This window comes from Vanessa tameamea, chromosome 5, assembly GCF_037043105.1.
Source record: "Vanessa tameamea isolate UH-Manoa-2023 chromosome 5, ilVanTame1 primary haplotype, whole genome shotgun sequence".
In the NCBI taxonomy this organism is placed as follows: domain Eukaryota; kingdom Metazoa; phylum Arthropoda; class Insecta; order Lepidoptera; family Nymphalidae; genus Vanessa; species Vanessa tameamea.
In genome coordinates this window covers 7,698,141-7,715,109 of record NC_087313.1, presented here as the reverse complement: position 1 = coordinate 7,715,109, position 16,969 = coordinate 7,698,141, and the positions used below count along the sequence as shown (strand labels likewise).

The 16,969-nt window shown below is 34.7% G+C and overlaps 2 protein-coding genes across 2 annotated transcripts; both read left to right on the top strand.

Annotated features, from left to right (window-relative positions):
* Nucleotides 1-2,135: 2,135 nt before the first annotated feature.
* LOC113392696 (nicastrin) lies at nt 2,136-8,560 on the top strand. The gene is made up of 15 exons (XM_026629237.2): nt 2,136-2,319; nt 2,461-2,562; nt 2,710-2,905; nt 2,994-3,206; nt 3,563-3,664; nt 4,013-4,103; nt 4,317-4,386; nt 4,520-4,624; nt 5,031-5,266; nt 5,494-5,758; nt 6,295-6,449; nt 7,180-7,410; nt 7,481-7,583; nt 7,653-7,875; nt 8,125-8,560. The coding sequence occupies exons 1-15, from the start codon at nt 2,268-2,270 to the stop codon at nt 8,147-8,149; spliced, it is 2,169 nt and encodes a 722-aa protein (XP_026485022.2). The 5' UTR covers nt 2,136-2,267; the 3' UTR covers nt 8,150-8,560.
* Nucleotides 8,561-8,987: 427 nt separating this feature from the next.
* On the top strand, nt 8,988-16,025 carry Cndp2 (Cytosolic non-specific dipeptidase 2). The gene is made up of 9 exons (XM_026628741.2): nt 8,988-9,395; nt 9,473-9,670; nt 9,745-10,006; nt 11,100-11,247; nt 12,031-12,131; nt 13,665-13,795; nt 14,685-14,807; nt 14,915-15,073; nt 15,467-16,025. Exons 1-9 carry the CDS (start codon nt 8,994-8,996, stop codon nt 15,515-15,517), a joined length of 1,575 nt encoding a protein of 524 aa, XP_026484526.1. The 5' UTR covers nt 8,988-8,993; the 3' UTR covers nt 15,518-16,025.
* Nucleotides 16,026-16,969: the final 944 nt, after the last annotated feature.

Below are 16,969 nucleotides of genomic sequence, written 5' to 3'. Positions count from 1 at the left end.
ACGAAGACTCGATTTCAGACACAAGTTTGTTCCGGTTTTCTTCGACGTTTTCCCGAGAAATATTAACACGGCCGGTGTATGAGGTGTCTACGGTGCTGTCGTCTGCATAGCAGTGAATGTTACTGATTTGCAACAAGTCATTGATATGCAGAAGAAACAGAGTGGGTAATAGAACGCAGCCTTGTGGAACACCAGCATTGACTAATTTTTGGTCGGAGCATGCACCGTCATGACCTTGATGCTCCGATCTGCCAAAAAACTGGTAATCCAATTGCAGAATTTTCTGGGAAGCCCATTATGAGGAAGCTGCGAAAGAAGCGCTTTGTGCCACACGCGATCGAAGGCCTTCGCTATGTCCAGACTGGCTGCTAATGCCTCCCCCTTGCTCTCAACTACTTCCGCCCATCTATGATTAAGGTAAACTAAAAGATCACCGGCTGAGCGACCCCGACGGAAACCGTACTGACGGGCGCTAATCAGCTGGTACTCCTCAAGGTACCGCAGGAGCTGGCAGTTTATAATGGACTCCATTACCTTGGAGTACAAGGAGGTGATGGCTATATGCCAATAATTGGACGGGTCTGAGCGGTTGCCTTTTTTAGGGATCGGATGCACCAAAGCAGTCTTCCGGGAGTTCGGGACGACGCCGAATGCATAGGATTGCCGGAAAAGACGCGTTAAGACCGGCGCCAACTCGGGAGCACAAGTCCGTAGCACGATTGGAGGGATACCATCGGGGCCACTCGATTTATGAATATCCAAGGAAAGAAGTGCTTTACGAATTGCACTTTGCCGGAATTTGACCTCCAGCATCGTGGTATCACATCGCGGGATTGTTGATGGTGACTTTCCTCGGTCATCCAGAGTCGAGTTCGCCGCGAAGAGGGAGCCTAAAAGATCAGCTTTCTCCTTCGCTGTATGGGCCAATGACTCACCGTCTCTGTGCAAAGATGAAGACAGAAATTCCCTAAGACAGCCTTAGCGAGAGACCAGAACGCACGTGTTCCTGAAGGGAGGCGCACCAGTCTCTCGCCAATTCTACCAATGTACTCTGTCTTCGCCTTAGCAATCACGTTTTTGAAGGATCTAGAGTCAGAGATATATTTCTTTTTGAATGCGCTGGTATTTACATCACGAGACGCCGATGCGTTAGCCCAGTCATGGTAACGTTCCCATGATCGGCGTGAAGCCGTTTTACAGAAACGACCAAACCAGGGCTGGGACTTGCCACCGATGGGCACTTGAGTATTTCCGATTTCTATAAACGGCTCATGTACGGTAGAGGTACACTATGCGTTTGAGTAAATCCCAAAATGTCCTTCCCAGCGCTCCTCTACTATTGCGGAAAGTGTAGGGCAAACAACGGGTGTAATAATTCTATAATTTCATTCCATCTATAAGCATAATATATTTAAGGGATCATATTTTTTTTTTAGATGTGGTGATATTTTCGAATACAACAACAATCTTTGAAATGAAATTATAATTTTATATTAACGAGAAAATAATTGGATTATCTTTTGTTATTCAAAAATAACGAAGTAACTCTGCCAAAATATAGTAGACCGCTGGCAGTAACAAATACAATTTCCAAAGAAATTGAACTATCGTTTTAACTTTTATATCACAACTCCTAAAGGAGTGCCTGAGTGAGTGGGAAGTCAAATTGTTTAATGAAAAGATAACGATAACATATTACAAAAGAAGTATACCATAATTAAAGTTAGTTGTCGATAATTTCCTAAATGAACTTATTCACGTAGACATGTAACAACTATTTTACCTCTCGTCAAAACAAATTCAGACGACTCTGTTTTTTTTTTGTATATGATATAAGTGTAACTATTCAATTTTTTTTTTCAAAAATATTTATTTGTTACAGACTCGTCCTCATCGTGTCCCCATGTTCGGAATTACTTTAATTTTATTTTGTCTACCTTCAACTGGTGATATCTTGCATAACTTTAAATACATATCAGCTGATTGTTAACGCAAATAAGAATATTTTATTCAAAATTTTCTTATGGATAAGACACAGAAGCGTCAATCTGTTTCTGTTGATATCATTTTAAACATGACAACTGACATAATATATAGTGGCGTATTCGTGACTCAATTTCTTAAGTCAGATAGTTGTCATTTGTCATTTTAAATATTGATATTATTTGTTTTTAAATAAATATAATGGGATTAAGTACAATTATTTAAGGATAATTATATTAAAATTAGACGATTTAAAATCTATTTGAGTTATGCAAATTTAAATAATGGATTCTAGAAACTTGATTTTTCTAGTTATATTGACCATTGGAATCAACGGTAAGTTATCTTAATTTTTTATTTCTTAATATACTTTGAAAAATTAGTTAGACCATAAAATGATGTTATTTTTAAAGCATTCGTAGCTTAACTATTGTGTTATTAGTTTATTTATCTCTAAAATTTAACCGAATATTTCAGTGATTACATGTGAAAGGCTTCATGAACAAATTTACTCATCGATCGAAGGTGGAGCTGGTTGTTTTAGAAGACTAAATGGGACTCACCAAGCAGGATGTTCATGTAATTTTTTTTTTTTACAGATATTGTTTCTCTCATATCGTAATAACTTTTCACAGCATATAATAATGAATATACCTCTTAGCTTTATAATTTTAATAAAATAAGCTATTTGTGAAATAAAAAAGAAATATTGTATTTTTTTTAAAGCTTCTCTCAATGGTGCAGTTGGAGTAGTACATATGATTCAGAATATAACTGATGCAGAATGGCTAGTATACAATTCTTCAGCTGGACCTTACATGGCAGTTGTCAGTACAAGTTTGTTCTATGATATTATAGAGCTATTCATGCAGCAACCAGATAATGTTGCTGGAGTCTTGTTATATGACAATGCAACCACGAGGTAAGAGACACTTGCAATTAAAATTATATATATATTGTTGCAAGTTGAAAAAGCTGGAATTAATGTCTTTTGTTGTGTTCATTTTCAGACCTGATGCCTTTAGTCAAGAATCTCGTTGTCCAAATCAATACTCTTCATGGTCTAAGAGTCAATGTCCGGCAACTCAAGCATCAAGTGGTTCTAAACTGGTATGGAATGAGAAAGGCACAAATCTATTAAGGAGAGACATACCTTTCCCTATATTTTTTTTACCACAGACTCGAATTACAGAAATAACTAAAATTGAACAATGTTATAACAAGTAAGTGAAAAACTGTAAATAATTAGTAGGTATAGCACTGCTTTTGTTAACTCAGGTGTAAGCCCAACTAGGTAGGTATTACCAAATCAGCAATAACAGTACTTAGTATTGTTGTTTTCCAGTTTGAAGGGTTAGGGTCAGTGATTCAGTGTAATTACAGGCACTAGGAACATAAATTCTTAGTTAAGTTATGGTGCATTGGTGAAATTATTAATCCTTACAGTGGAAATAAATAGTGCCAACAATTTAAAATCAGATACCTGTCCATATATGCCAGTCTTCCTACCTAATAGAAATAAAATATACATAGAATTAATGCTTCATGCTATAAATTTTCATAACAATCTCAATTTCAGATTTAACATCGATAAAGAAAACCAAAAAGGTCAAGCTCTGTGTTCATTGCAGTTGAATTCATTTATGTATGCAGCAGTCAACAGTGTTGTTTGTTTGAGAAGGTTAGCATATCATCATCTTAAGCCTAGAGAAGTTTAAAATTGTGTAGAAATTTATAAAAATATACATAAATGATCAATTGAGCCAAACGATAAAAAGTTAAGCATAATCATTATTGAAAATTTGAAAAAATATAATTTTTACTCTTATTTCCATTGTTTTTTATTTATAGGAGGAAAGCTCTCACACAAAAAAATAGAAAGATTGTTGACTAACAGAGGAAATGTTTTGATTTTACAAATAATCATAATTTTATGTTTACCAATGTTTTAAAAATTAGATATTCATATACAGTGTAATGTACTGGTTTTTACATTACAAAAAATAAATACAAATGTTTTGTCCATCAGGTCTGCATCATCCGCTATTTTAACACCAACTAAAGTATGCGATCCACTTGGTGATTACAATGTCTACTATTCTCTTTTTCCTCGTGCAAAGGTATGTTTTATATTTATGTTAACATTACTAAACATTTTTTTCAGTGTTTTTTAACAGATATTAAATATTTTTAGAAGGGCAGCACATAAACAATTTCAAAACTATTACATGCTGAAAATATAACTTTAGAAAATTATCAGAAAAAACACTTGTTGTTTTAATTTTTTAACAATATTAGACTATTTTAGTATGAAAAATGATAAATTATTCCAGGAATCTGAAACTAAAAAGAAACCTGTCACTTTGGTCACAGCACGATTAGACTCAGCATCTCTATTTGATGGTAAGTCATTCAATAATTTTTTCGTTCATAATACTTATTAGTATTTGTGGCAAGACAAAATAGACAAGTAAAATATTTTATTTTCACATAACATTTGGTAGTATATTATTTGAATTCTAAATATATTTTTTAGGGGTTGCTCCTGGTGCAGCTAGTTCAGTGGTGGGGATGGTGGCGCATATCGTCGCTGCGGCGACTTTAGCGCAGATAATTCCTTTGGCTGATGCCAGTTTATATGGTAAATCTCTAATAAAATTTATCTTTAATTAAATTCCAATATCCAATGTAACTGCGATAGTGCATATTTTGTATGAAGCAGAAAAGTATTGTTATGATTATAAATATCTAAGTTATAATAATAATAGTAGAACTGGCTTTGTATATTATTTTAAGCTAAATAAAATGCTGTAATACATATATAAGCTTTTGATGAAAATTTTAATATAAGAACTTAAAAAAAATGTCTCAATAAATAATAATAATCTCTTGTTATTGAATTTGTGTACACGCAAATATACTTCCTTCTAACACTTTTGAAATTCCATTGTAATAATGTCTAAATTATATCCATATTTAAACAACAAGCAACAAAAATTAATCTTTTAAAGAAATATTTATGAAGATAATCCCATTTTTTTTTATAGATGAAAATGTGTTATGGACTTTATTCAATGGTGAATCCTTTGATTATATTGGATCTCAGCGGATCGCTTACGACATAGCCCAAGGGGCTTGGCCACCGATCTCTCCTCTCTCCCCAAAAGACATTAACTTGCATATCGAGCTCGGCCAAATGGGGGGATCTCTGAAGCTATTCAAAGAAAACTCGTCTTGGCCGTTATATGCGTTTGCGCCATATGGTTCAGTTCTACCGGAACAGGTATTGTACACTTATTTTGTTGATCTACAAGCTTATCTCGCTTTCTACATTCCTTCAATGTAAAGAAATAGGTTATGTCACTTATCGGGCCACTACGATTCTTTGCTCAGAAATTTCTTTAAAAAATAAAGGCGTACACAATTTCGCAGCTATAATAATATTAAGCAGGCTTGATTAAATTTTCTAGAATATTCGAAATGATTGCATTATAATTGTTTTGATTTCAGATAACGGCATTCTTAGTTGAAATGGTAAATAACTTGAATCTAAATAATATGACGTTGGCCCCAATATTTACACCCAATTTACCGCCGTCCTCTTTACATTCGTTCCGAAGAATATTCGGTAATATAACGGACAATGACATGCCTGAAATATTGCTTGTTGATCATAATGAGACTTTCTCCAACAAGTTCTACCAATCTGCGTTGGATGATTATGAAAATGTTGGATACATGTATCACAATATAAGTATAAGCAGTGATGGTAAATGTAAGTATGGAATTACTTAAATCAGAATTCATTTAAGCTAAGGTGTTACGTGGGCGCTTTTAAATATAAGATAATATATATTTCACCGTAAAATTGTAAATAGAATATAATCTAACGGTATTTAAAATATGCTCTATATTTATCAATAATGCATAATGAGTTATCGCCCGCGGCTTCGCTAATTCGCTCCTTTTAGGGGATGGTCGTCAGGTGCTATGCATAAAAAGTAGGATATACCCTTGCTTGGAGTTCAAGCTTGCTTCATATAAAATTTCATCTGATTCGGTTCAGCGGTTTGACTGTGTGAGAGAAATAGAGCAACAGACAGGCAAACAGACATAGGCCACTGATGTTAAAAATTATATTTTTTTCATAAAATCAATTTTAGTATTACTATTTTGAAATGAATAGTCAAGCTTCGGGTGAAATCCATTATTATATAACGATATGCATTTTAGCTGTAATTAAAATTGATTGATGAAGTTTTATAGAATTGCTTGCTTAAAGAAAATAAGATTATTGTTTTTTTTTTTTAGTTTTATCGACGGATGAGTTGCTGGCAAATGGGACGATGAAAGAAAGTGATGCGCAAGTAAAGATAGCCAGAGTCGCGACGGCTCTTGCACGCACTCTTTATCAAAAAGTCGCAGGGAAACCTTACAACGGTGTCGTATCAGCTTCGGCTCACTTAGTAAGATCATTTTCACATAATTAATATTGTCTTTTCTACATAGTATAAAATGAAGTCACTTCTCGCCGTCGGGTTCGGTCGGATTTTAATGCGATTTTCATTAATAAATACAGTGATTCACAAGATCACAGAAAAACCGAGATTTCCAACTTTCCTAGCCGGAAAAGACAAGATTTTTTTCTTTTTACGTCTATACTTTAATTTTTAATTATAATATAGTCCTTTTTGTATCCGTGTGAAGCCGAGAAAAGTTTTAGTTATATAAACGGTAATTAGTGTCTTGATTCTTGAATGATTGATTACCAACGCACAGTATAAAAAATAATATAACCATAATTTGAAAGACACTGTTTCATAAAGGAAAGCAGACTAAGAATATATTTTGCATTATGATTTTAAGGGAGTGCTGAAGCCCCTCGATCATAAACTTCATTCAATCCACTATCACTGTGCAATATGCATAATTTTTAGGCATAATAATTCGTATATGTTATTTCACTTTACGACTTGTAGTGTTTAAATAAGTATTCATATTTTATGGGATTCTAATGTTTTAAGTAGTTTTTTGTTTTGAGTTGCATTGCAATGCATACTATTTGTCTACACTTGATTTTGCAATAATAGTTAATATAATTTACAATGGAATGGTCACGAAGTAACTATGTATTGTTTTTTATTTAACACACAATAACACCAGAAGGTCGTAAGATATCGTCGATTTACAATTCAGATTGACGAAATGCTGTACTGCTTCCTCCGGAGCCAAGCGTGCCGGCTGCTAGCGGCGGCGGACTACGCCAGCAGCGCCGAGGAGACGCCGGCCGAGCGGCCCGCGCCGCTGTACGTGGGCGTGGCGGCGTGGGCCAGCACGCCCGCCGTGTACGCCGGACACCTGCTGGCGCTGCTCACGGGCACGCACCTCAGCGTAAACAGGACCGCTTGCGACAAGTTTGACGAACCCGTAAGGATATGAATTAAATCGATATTCAGTATGACGTCCTGCTTCTTTAACTATTCACAAATATTTTTAGGGCTTCTCATACTACTGGCTGAGAGGATGGAATCACAGCGGTATTTGCATCCAGACTACGATGAACTTCAGTCAAGCCGTCAGTCCGGCCTTTGATAAATCAGGTATTTTCATTGGACGAGTTTCGCTTTCTGTAATTTTGGGTCGAGACTGATCTAATTGTAACGTTTCAGACTATGACATGTCGTCGGGCGAGTTTTCAACGTGGACGGAGTCGGTGTGGCAGGCGATGTGGGTGCGCGTGTTCGTGCGCGCGGGCGGCGGCGGCGCCATCACGGCGGCCGTGGCCGGCGTGCTCGCCACCGCCGCCGCCGCGCTCGTCACGCACTGGCTGCAGAGACACGCCGCGCTCGTGTTCCTCGACTCGCCCGCCTCCATGCACAGCGACGCCTCGGGGTATGACACTCGCGTTCTAAACTGTCCTGTACGGCGTGTGTAGGCGGACGGGTAAGTGGGTCACCTGATGGTACCACTGCTCTGAGACATGGTGCACACTGACTCACTCGCTCTTCAAGCCAGAACACAACAATATTTCTGTTTGGCTGTAGAATATATTGGAAATAAATAACCAATATAAGTGTTGTGGTGTGACGTAATTATAAGTTATTTTATTGTTCTAATTGTAATTTTAATGTATTGTTTCAGGATTATAAGGACAGTAAACTGCTAAGACGAATGTGGATGCTAGGAACAATACTATTGTATGTAGTATATAATTAAATTAGCAAAGAATAAAGAATTCCACAATACTAACTTTAAATAATACAATCAACTGATCACAATATAATTAATTAAAACTAATTTAGTCAGACCACAATTTCACATGGTAAATGCTTATTTTCGCTAATTGTTGACATATCCGAAAGATTAATTATGATTATTTCAGTATAATTTAGGCTTAGTCTCAATGTAGTTGCAGTGTCTTTAGCCAATTATTTGAAAATTAAACCATTGACACCCAACTAAATTAAAAACATATTTATTGATCTCTTGAAAGTCTATTGCCTTAATAATTATTTTGTAAATTGCATTAGTTTGTACCGAATTTATTTAAAACAATCTAATTAAATTATAAGAATAACCTTTTTGTTTTATTTTCCCCTGGTATTATCTTAATTATAGTTACATACTATGTCATTAAAGCGCACGACGTCGTTGTTTTAATATTTACACGCGAATCTTGCCTCTCCTCGTACCCTAAAAAAAAGTCTCAGTCAGAGCAAACGGTGGCGTTGACGATAAGTCTCAATATTGTCAACGCATTCAACACGTTTCCCTGGTACGAGTATGAGTACGAGAGGAGTGCTTTTACACCATTGAATTTTTAAACAAAATAGGTTTGGAAACATTCATATTATGTTCTAAAATAAACGGATAAATATAAGAATGAGTATTGATGAAATTATGTAACAGTTATGTGTAGACTCAATTGACTAAAATCTATTGCGTTATAATACGAATGTCATTTTCATAGTTGGCAACTGTCACGTGTCAAATTTCATTTGAAACTTGAAATGTCTTTGATTACAAGAGGCTTACGTGTTTGCTATGGTTCCAGTTTGCCGGCGATTGCACTGACATCGACTGCTAATAAATTCCGCCCCTTTTGTCGTACATATTCAGTCACACAGAAACAAGTGCCTAAGAAAATGGCAGCAGAGAGAACGTTGCCTCAAATATTTAAGTTTGTTGATAAGAATGCGGAATCTTACAAAGCTCTTTTAAAAGAAGCTGTTGCTATTCCATCAGTGTCGTGTGATCCTAAATATCGAGATGATTGTGTACGAATGGTTCATTGGATGCAGGATAAATTACAGGAAGTAGGAGCATCAACGGAACTAAGAGACGTTGGTTATCAAACGATTGATGACAAACAAATAAAACTACCCCCTGTTCTTATTGGTAGCTTAGGAAACGTATGTTATTAATTTATCACATCAAACCTTCTAATTTATCTTGTTCATTATCTTATTACTGTCCTGAATATTTCAAGGTTCCTACAAAGAACACAATTTGTGTGTATGGACATTTGGATGTCCAACCGGCCCTTAAATCTGATGGTTGGGAAACTGAGCCATTTGATCTGCAAGAAAGAAATGGTAAGCTCTATGGGCGAGGCTCTACTGATGACAAAGGACCAGTTTTGGGCTGGCTACATGCAATCAATGCATACAAAGGCATTGGTGAAGAGGTATGTATATATGATAATAAAATATAATAAAATGATTGATTTTAAAAACAATTAAAGATATATTTCATCTACAGCTACCAGTTAACTTAAAATTCATATTTGAATGTATGGAAGAATCTGGATCTGAAGGCCTTGATGAATTGCTAATGGAAAAACTAAAACCAGAAGGTTTCTTTGATAATGTGGACTATGTGTGCATTTCTGATAATTACTGGTTAGGCACTACCAAACCTTGTATCACATATGGTTTGAGAGGGATAAGTTATTATTTCCTCGAGGTCGAGTGTGCCAAAATGGATCTACACAGTGGTGTTTATGGAGGCACTGTACATGAAGGTATTTTGTCAATATTTCTTAATTGATATTCCTGTAACATTAAAGAGATAATAATTTAACTCTGATTATATATCAGCATTGAGTTACAGAATTATTTTCAAATAAGCAAAGCTAATTACAGGTTTGAATACATACATCATTGTATATCTCAATTTACATAGATTACAGCATTAATGATATGATAATTAATGTACAAGCTGGAAAATAATTCAAATATAGAATGTATTGCAACAGTCTTTCCTTTATAGGCGATAAATATTTGTTCAATGATAATGATAATTTTATTTTCATGCGAGTTACTCATTGAATTATATACATACATATTGTGTCACAAGTCATATTTGTATTATCAGTTGCATTCGCTCGTAATGTAGAATGGTATAAACAAATAAAATGTAACAATGAGACATATGATTATAAAAAGCTATTATAGATCTGTTCACTGATGCCTCCATATTCAATTATTTATTGGTGTGCATTAAAAAATATAATCTAATTTGTATTTTATCTGCTGTTCCAATTTTTATATTAGTTATTATGCACACTAAGACATTTTGTAAGCAAGAGTCTCACACATACAAATGCATGCCAATAATTTCACCTGGATGGGTGCACTTTTGTGTGCGAACAGATTTATATGAATACTTAATACACACTAGTTGCTCCACAAGGTTTCACCTTTGTTTATATGTTACTGCTATGTCCCTGTGAGTCATGGTGTAATCTTTCTCAATGAAAAGGCTACCTAATGGGCATACAAAAATATTGCCTCAAATCAGACTAGTAGATCCTGATAGCTGCATTCAAACAAAGGAAATGTTCAGCTTAAACAGAAAGATATATATATTTGGCTTTCATCCAGAAGCTTATTAATTTGTTGGGATGAAAAGTATGAGTAGTTGCAATGAATTTGTTAATAATCATCACTGTGAGTTGTATTCAAATGTATTCATGGTTATTGTACTTTGTTGTGCATTCTGGTGCACTTTTTCATTATTTTAATATGCTTTTCTCTATCTATTTTGAATTTTAAATAGGCCATAGATGAGAAATTTGATTATTCTACTATATTATAATATACTTTTATTTTTAGCTATGTCGGATTTAATTTATTTAATGAACACATTGGTCGACAAAGACGGCAAGATCCTAATCACTGATGTCTATAAATCTGTTGCTCCGTTGGTTGAAAGTGAAAAGAAATTATACAACTCAATTGACTTTGATCCTGAGGCATACAGGTTTGCATAATTAGCTTTACATATGATCCATTACAATAAGGTTCAATTGGAAATGGTAATTAATAAGAATTTATTTACAGAAACAGTTAAATATTTATTGGCCTGATCTGGAAAATAAATAACTAAAAAAAAATTAAAGCATACTCTACATATAATATTAAAATGTAAATATTTATTTTTGAGTATGTATTAAAGAAATCGAATAAATAATAGAACACATTATCATTGATTGTGTGTAATCATGTTAGCAACTAAATAAGATAAGCTATCTGTAAATTACACAAAATTATCTAATCACTTGATATTGTAATCAAAATACACTAAGATTTATGGATGATACACGTGGCTGAACTAATAATACCTTTTCGCGTTTCACGCCGACTTTACATTTTTAACGTTTCACACAAAATCGACCTTAGAACTCACTTCCCGCCAAAAAATAATTCTTTTTTATTTTAATTTTATTATCTACGTAGGTAGACGAGCAAATAGGATATTGTCACGGTAAATGCCCATCAACGCCCAAAGACATTGGTGCTGTAATATATATTAACCGTTCTTTACATCCTTAATGCGCCACCACCCTTGAGAACTTAAATGTTATGTTTCTTGTGCCTGTAGTTACACTAGCTCACTCATCCTTCAAATCGAAGTACAACAAAACTAAGCATTGCTGTTTGGCGGTAGAAGAAATGATGAATGGGCTCGCACAAGGCCGTACCACTAAGTAATGCAATTATGCTATTACTATTGAAAAATACAGGGATTTTGTATGCCTTTCAGACAATCAATTGCGGCTCATAAACTCGCACATAACGGGGTCAAGGAACAGCTCTTGATGCACCGCTGGAGATACCCCAGCTTATCATTGCATGGAATTGAAGGTATGAATATAAACAAATATGTTTTGATATATGTTTATTAATTAGTATGTTGGGCCTGTTTGGCATTTTAGATCGCAACAATAAAGTAATCAGTACTGGCAGAGGCATTTCCGGCCACTATCATAATAAAACACTATCAGAACAGTGGAACTTTCTACCACCACTAGCACCTCTTGCCAGAAAATTTTGAAATATTTACTAAAAATCATTGGAATAATTAGTTAAATTCTTAATTAAAACATATTTATGACTTTAGTTTTTAAACTAATAAAAAAATATCTTGTGTTAAAAATGACTATCTATAGAATGTGTAGAGCGATAAAACAGTTATTTAACAGGTTTTACACAACGATAAGAATAAAACACAGTACAACAATAACACTAGTAGCTTGTGATGTGTTTGAAATGCGAGTACAAGGTCAATTTAATTGAATTCAATGACCGAATACGAATCGAGTCTTCTCTAAATCGACTTCGGTTACTTTTTAAATAAGGAACATATGAAACAATATATTGTTAATCAATTAAATAAATGAGTTTGAGGATGATGTTTTTGTTCCATGTCAGTAATATTTTCACCATAACTAAATTAATTTAAAAAACATTACGTTTTAAATTTTTTTAAATTAATATATTGAACAATATAAAAATTAAATGTATTCATTGAGTCTTGATTGAGTGCTTTATTGTGTTATTAATAATAATATAGTACTTATGCTACAAGTGGAACAGTAAACTCTGTCACGCTTTCGCGACTAAATCACTGAATCGATTTTGGCGAAATTTGGTACGAAGAAAGCTTCAACCACAAGACACGATAGAGGCTATATATTTTTTTTCATTTAACCCAAATGTTTAAATTTGGGTATGAAAGTTAGTGTGTACGTTATAATTATACATTTCACATGGTTAATGATGCGTATTCAGCTAGTTCAATATATATTCAATTGAAAGCGCAATTTTGTGTAATCCGTCTTGGAAAAAGTGTCCCTCTCAAAACGATGGTATTTATATATAAAATTATTTATAAATAATATTTGACTGCAATGAATTTGATAAAGCCTACCCTTGGCGGCGGCAATGTAATCCCATACGACAACCCTGCAACCGCCTCTGCAGAGGAGCGATGACAATAGACAGCTTATTTATTTCAATCACAACGTAAAATTTTAATCGATAATTTTAAACGATGGATGGTTTGTGTGAGACGATATGGTTAGAAAGAATGTTACTTGTGAGATGACGTACGACGGAGAAGTATGGAAAAAGAACACGCTGCGCCGACCCCAAGTAAAATTGGGATAAGGGCAGGATGATGATGATAATTAATTTTCATGCAAGCATAACAAAGGAGAGGAGGTACTTTTCTAAACATGGATATTAGCATTTAGTTTCAAATTTGTGATATTTGAATAATCCATGTGTTTTTTGTACATTTCTCTTATTCTTGTTTCTATAAAATTTTAATATCTCATGTTATCTCTTGATAGAATTTAAATTCAAACATTATTTCCTTTACTAATTTAATTTTAGGAGCCGCATTCCAGCCCGGAGCGAAGACTGTTATTCCAGGAAAAGTAATTGGAAAATTCTCTATTCGTATTGTACCGAATCAGGAACCAGAAGAGATCGAGCAGCTTGTATTTGATTATATCAACAAAAAGGTAAAATTATTTATTTTAATTGTATCATAAAAGTACTTAGCAACATCTTCATCATGTCAGCCGGAAGACGTCCGCTCGTGGACAAAGATCCCCACGGATTTCCACGATGGCCGGTCGCTGATGGCCAGACCCATATCCAACGGCAACTTTGTAGGTATCTTCTGATGTAGCGTCTTCCGATTCGTGGTTGACACTCAAAAACCTTTCGGTCCCACGGGCCATCAGTACTTAGTACAAATGGTACGATTTCGAAATAGGAGTTATCTCATTTTTACGTATTTCTTCATCGGTTTTTATTTGTGCGTAACGAACATTAGTTCATCATTTTCACTTAGAATGGGCAATACACGACGGAAATTCATCGATGCTGTCGAGAAAACTACGTCATTTAAACCTTTACGGCGTCATAAAACATCGAACAATACCTAACTTTCAATGAACAAAACAAGACAATAAATTGTTTTAATATAACAAACTACTCAATACTTATTTATGATTAATATTTATATACAATGGATTGAATAAAAACAATGGTAAACATTAATGGACCGTAACAATTTAATAAATAATTGAATTTTAGTAATAGTGAAAAAAAACCCGTTATTACAAGCTTAACTACTTTTATCGTTATTTTACAAGTCATCATCATAAATCAGCCAGGGCGAGATATAAAAATGTCTTCCTGAAATGTTTCTCTTATTTATGTTCAGCTTCATTTTTTCTGATACTAAAATAACTATTAAATAAAGAAAAAATATGGTGAACCTAACTACCGACTACTTACAATACCTTCGAACGTCGTAAAGTATGATTAAATGCATGGAATGAACCTCCATGTTTCGATACGCTTTACACTAAACATGATTATGAAACGGCTTGGTGTGACCAGTGGGCGGAGCGTGGGTCGCCCAACAAGATGCGCATCACGGCGCAGAGTGGTCGCGCGTGGACCGAGAACCCCAACCATCCGCATTACCAGGCCGCCGCTCGTGCCACCAAGCTCATCTACCAGGTCAGTGCCGACTAAACTCTCGTCGATATTTTAAAGTTTTGCATTAAGGGACTTGGCGTTTGCTCTGGTATTCCTGTTATAAATTAAAAAAATATATTACCATGTAGACGGATCCCGACATGTCTCGTGAGGGCGGTTCCATCCCGGTGACGATCACACTGCAGGAGGCCAGCTCTCGCAACGTGCTGCTGCTGCCCATGGGCGCCGGAGACGACATGGCGCACTCGCAGAACGAGAAACTCAATGTGCGGAACTACATCGAGGGCGTGAGTACAATATTTATAACTTCATTAATAATATGCTTTACTGTTTAATTTGACCCTTGTGGATTATTTACAGCGATATCGGTAGAGATGACTAGTAGTTAACGTCGCTATCAAATAAAAGTCAATGACCCTTTCTTTTTTTATTAATTTTTTACATCCACTTCAATTCGACATTTATTACATATACGGTTAGATTAGTTTTTAAAAATATTTTTTAATAATCTTTGTGCCATCGTAATCGAGACTTCACGCAAATGCACATTTTGTTTGCTTACACTAAAATTTGCATATACATATATGCAAGAAACCGATTCGATAATCTTCCTTTATACGCATTAAATTTTAGTATAAAAATAACGTTTTCATAATACATACAGACATTTTTATTTTCAGATCAAACTTTTTGCTGCTTACCTGTACGAAGTTGGAATTCTTCCAAAGTAATCGAAGAGATCTTCTCTTCGTATCATTTTGTATTGAAGTCGGTGAACACTTAAATATAAATATCGTGTTTTCGTCCAATACTTTGATATTTCTATGATTATTGTTGTATCAATTTAGTGTCAGTTTACATATACCGTGGAGGTTTTAAATATATACCGTGAAATGTTCTTAACATTCCTTACTAAGTACAAGAAATTCTGTTCGCATTTTACTTTCAAACGGAAAGCGGAGTGCCTTATTTATCAGCATAATATAAACATGACATTAAGACTGTATTCGATTAATATTTTAAAATCTAACGTATTGTTTGTAATTTCGAACTTCATAATAAAGGCGAGCATTACTATTTCGGTCTAAAAAGGCTTATTTGAATAATTTGGTCTAAGCGACCACTGGTATGTGTTTTAATACTGTTTGCATAATATTTTTTTATGATTTTCGCTTTACTTGGTTAAGAACCTTGTATTTTTATATTATTTTATTCTGCATAATAAAGTTTGTTAATTTAGATATGATATTTTATTTTTTGACATTAGACAACAACTCTTAGAAGATTATCTTCACTATATTAACGTTTTGTGGTACTTTTCGTTCAAACCACTTCTACATACAGGTTGACTAGTTGATAAAAGACGACCATCGATATAATGAGCCAATCCTAACAATACTCTGCTTTTTAGTATCAATGTACTACAAAAGCGTACATTTAGAGCCCCCGCAGACCACCGACTTTATACCGACCGATAGTTTGGTCGGGTTGGCCTGCTAGTACGCACACCGAGCCAACTAAACAGTTCAATCGGTGATGAGTGCGCAAACTATCCAACAGTCGGCCGACTATTCTTTAACTATTTGCTAGTTTCTAACCAACTGTTGAAAAGAATGGTCGCATCGCACCGCACAATGAAAATTAATAAAATATTGCATAGAATTGTTATTATTGCTCTCATACACCGGAGGAGGAAAATTAAAAAGAGAGCCCGACAGTATTGGGTGCATCCTATCTTTAGTGATAGATTATTAAACGGAAAGTTTTACACTATGCATTCCAAATTACTCGATTACCCGAAAATTTTTTTCGCCTTTTATCGAATGAGCATAACTGGCTTCAACGAACTTGTCAAATTAATTGGACCAGGAATAGCGAAGGAGGATACAAAGACTATTAAGACTATCTATACCTGTGGAGGAGAGATTGAGCGTTACGATAAGGTAAGATAAACCACAAAACATACTTTCAATTTTATTTTAAATTCAAATGCCAAGTTTACAAGTATATTTGGGAATCTTCTGAAAAATTTGATTAATATGACTGGGCTGATATGTTGGAATCAGCTGGCGATGAAACATTTTGAATGGTTGTTTGTGCTATGGTGGGGGACGGTGTAGAATCTGGTGTATAAGCCTGTAATTGTTGTTATTGATATTACAAAAAGTACATGTGAGCAAATA

Coding starts and splice junctions, on each gene's coding strand:
- LOC113392696 (XM_026629237.2), top strand. CDS start 2,268: ATGGATTCTAGAAACTTGATTTTTCTAGTTATATTGACCATTGGAATC. Junction 4,625..5,030: donor GGCTGATGCCAGTTTATATG/GTAAATCTCTAA, acceptor TTTTTTTTATAG/ATGAAAATGTGTTATGGACT. Junction 5,759..6,294: donor TATAAGCAGTGATGGTAAAT/GTAAGTATGGAA, acceptor TTTTTTTTTTAG/TTTTATCGACGGATGAGTTG.
- Cndp2 (XM_026628741.2), top strand. CDS start 8,994: ATGTCTTTGATTACAAGAGGCTTACGTGTTTGCTATGGTTCCAGTTTG. Junction 10,007..11,099: donor TGGAGGCACTGTACATGAAG/GTATTTTGTCAA, acceptor TTTTATTTTTAG/CTATGTCGGATTTAATTTAT. Junction 14,808..14,914: donor CCACCAAGCTCATCTACCAG/GTCAGTGCCGAC, acceptor ATTACCATGTAG/ACGGATCCCGACATGTCTCG.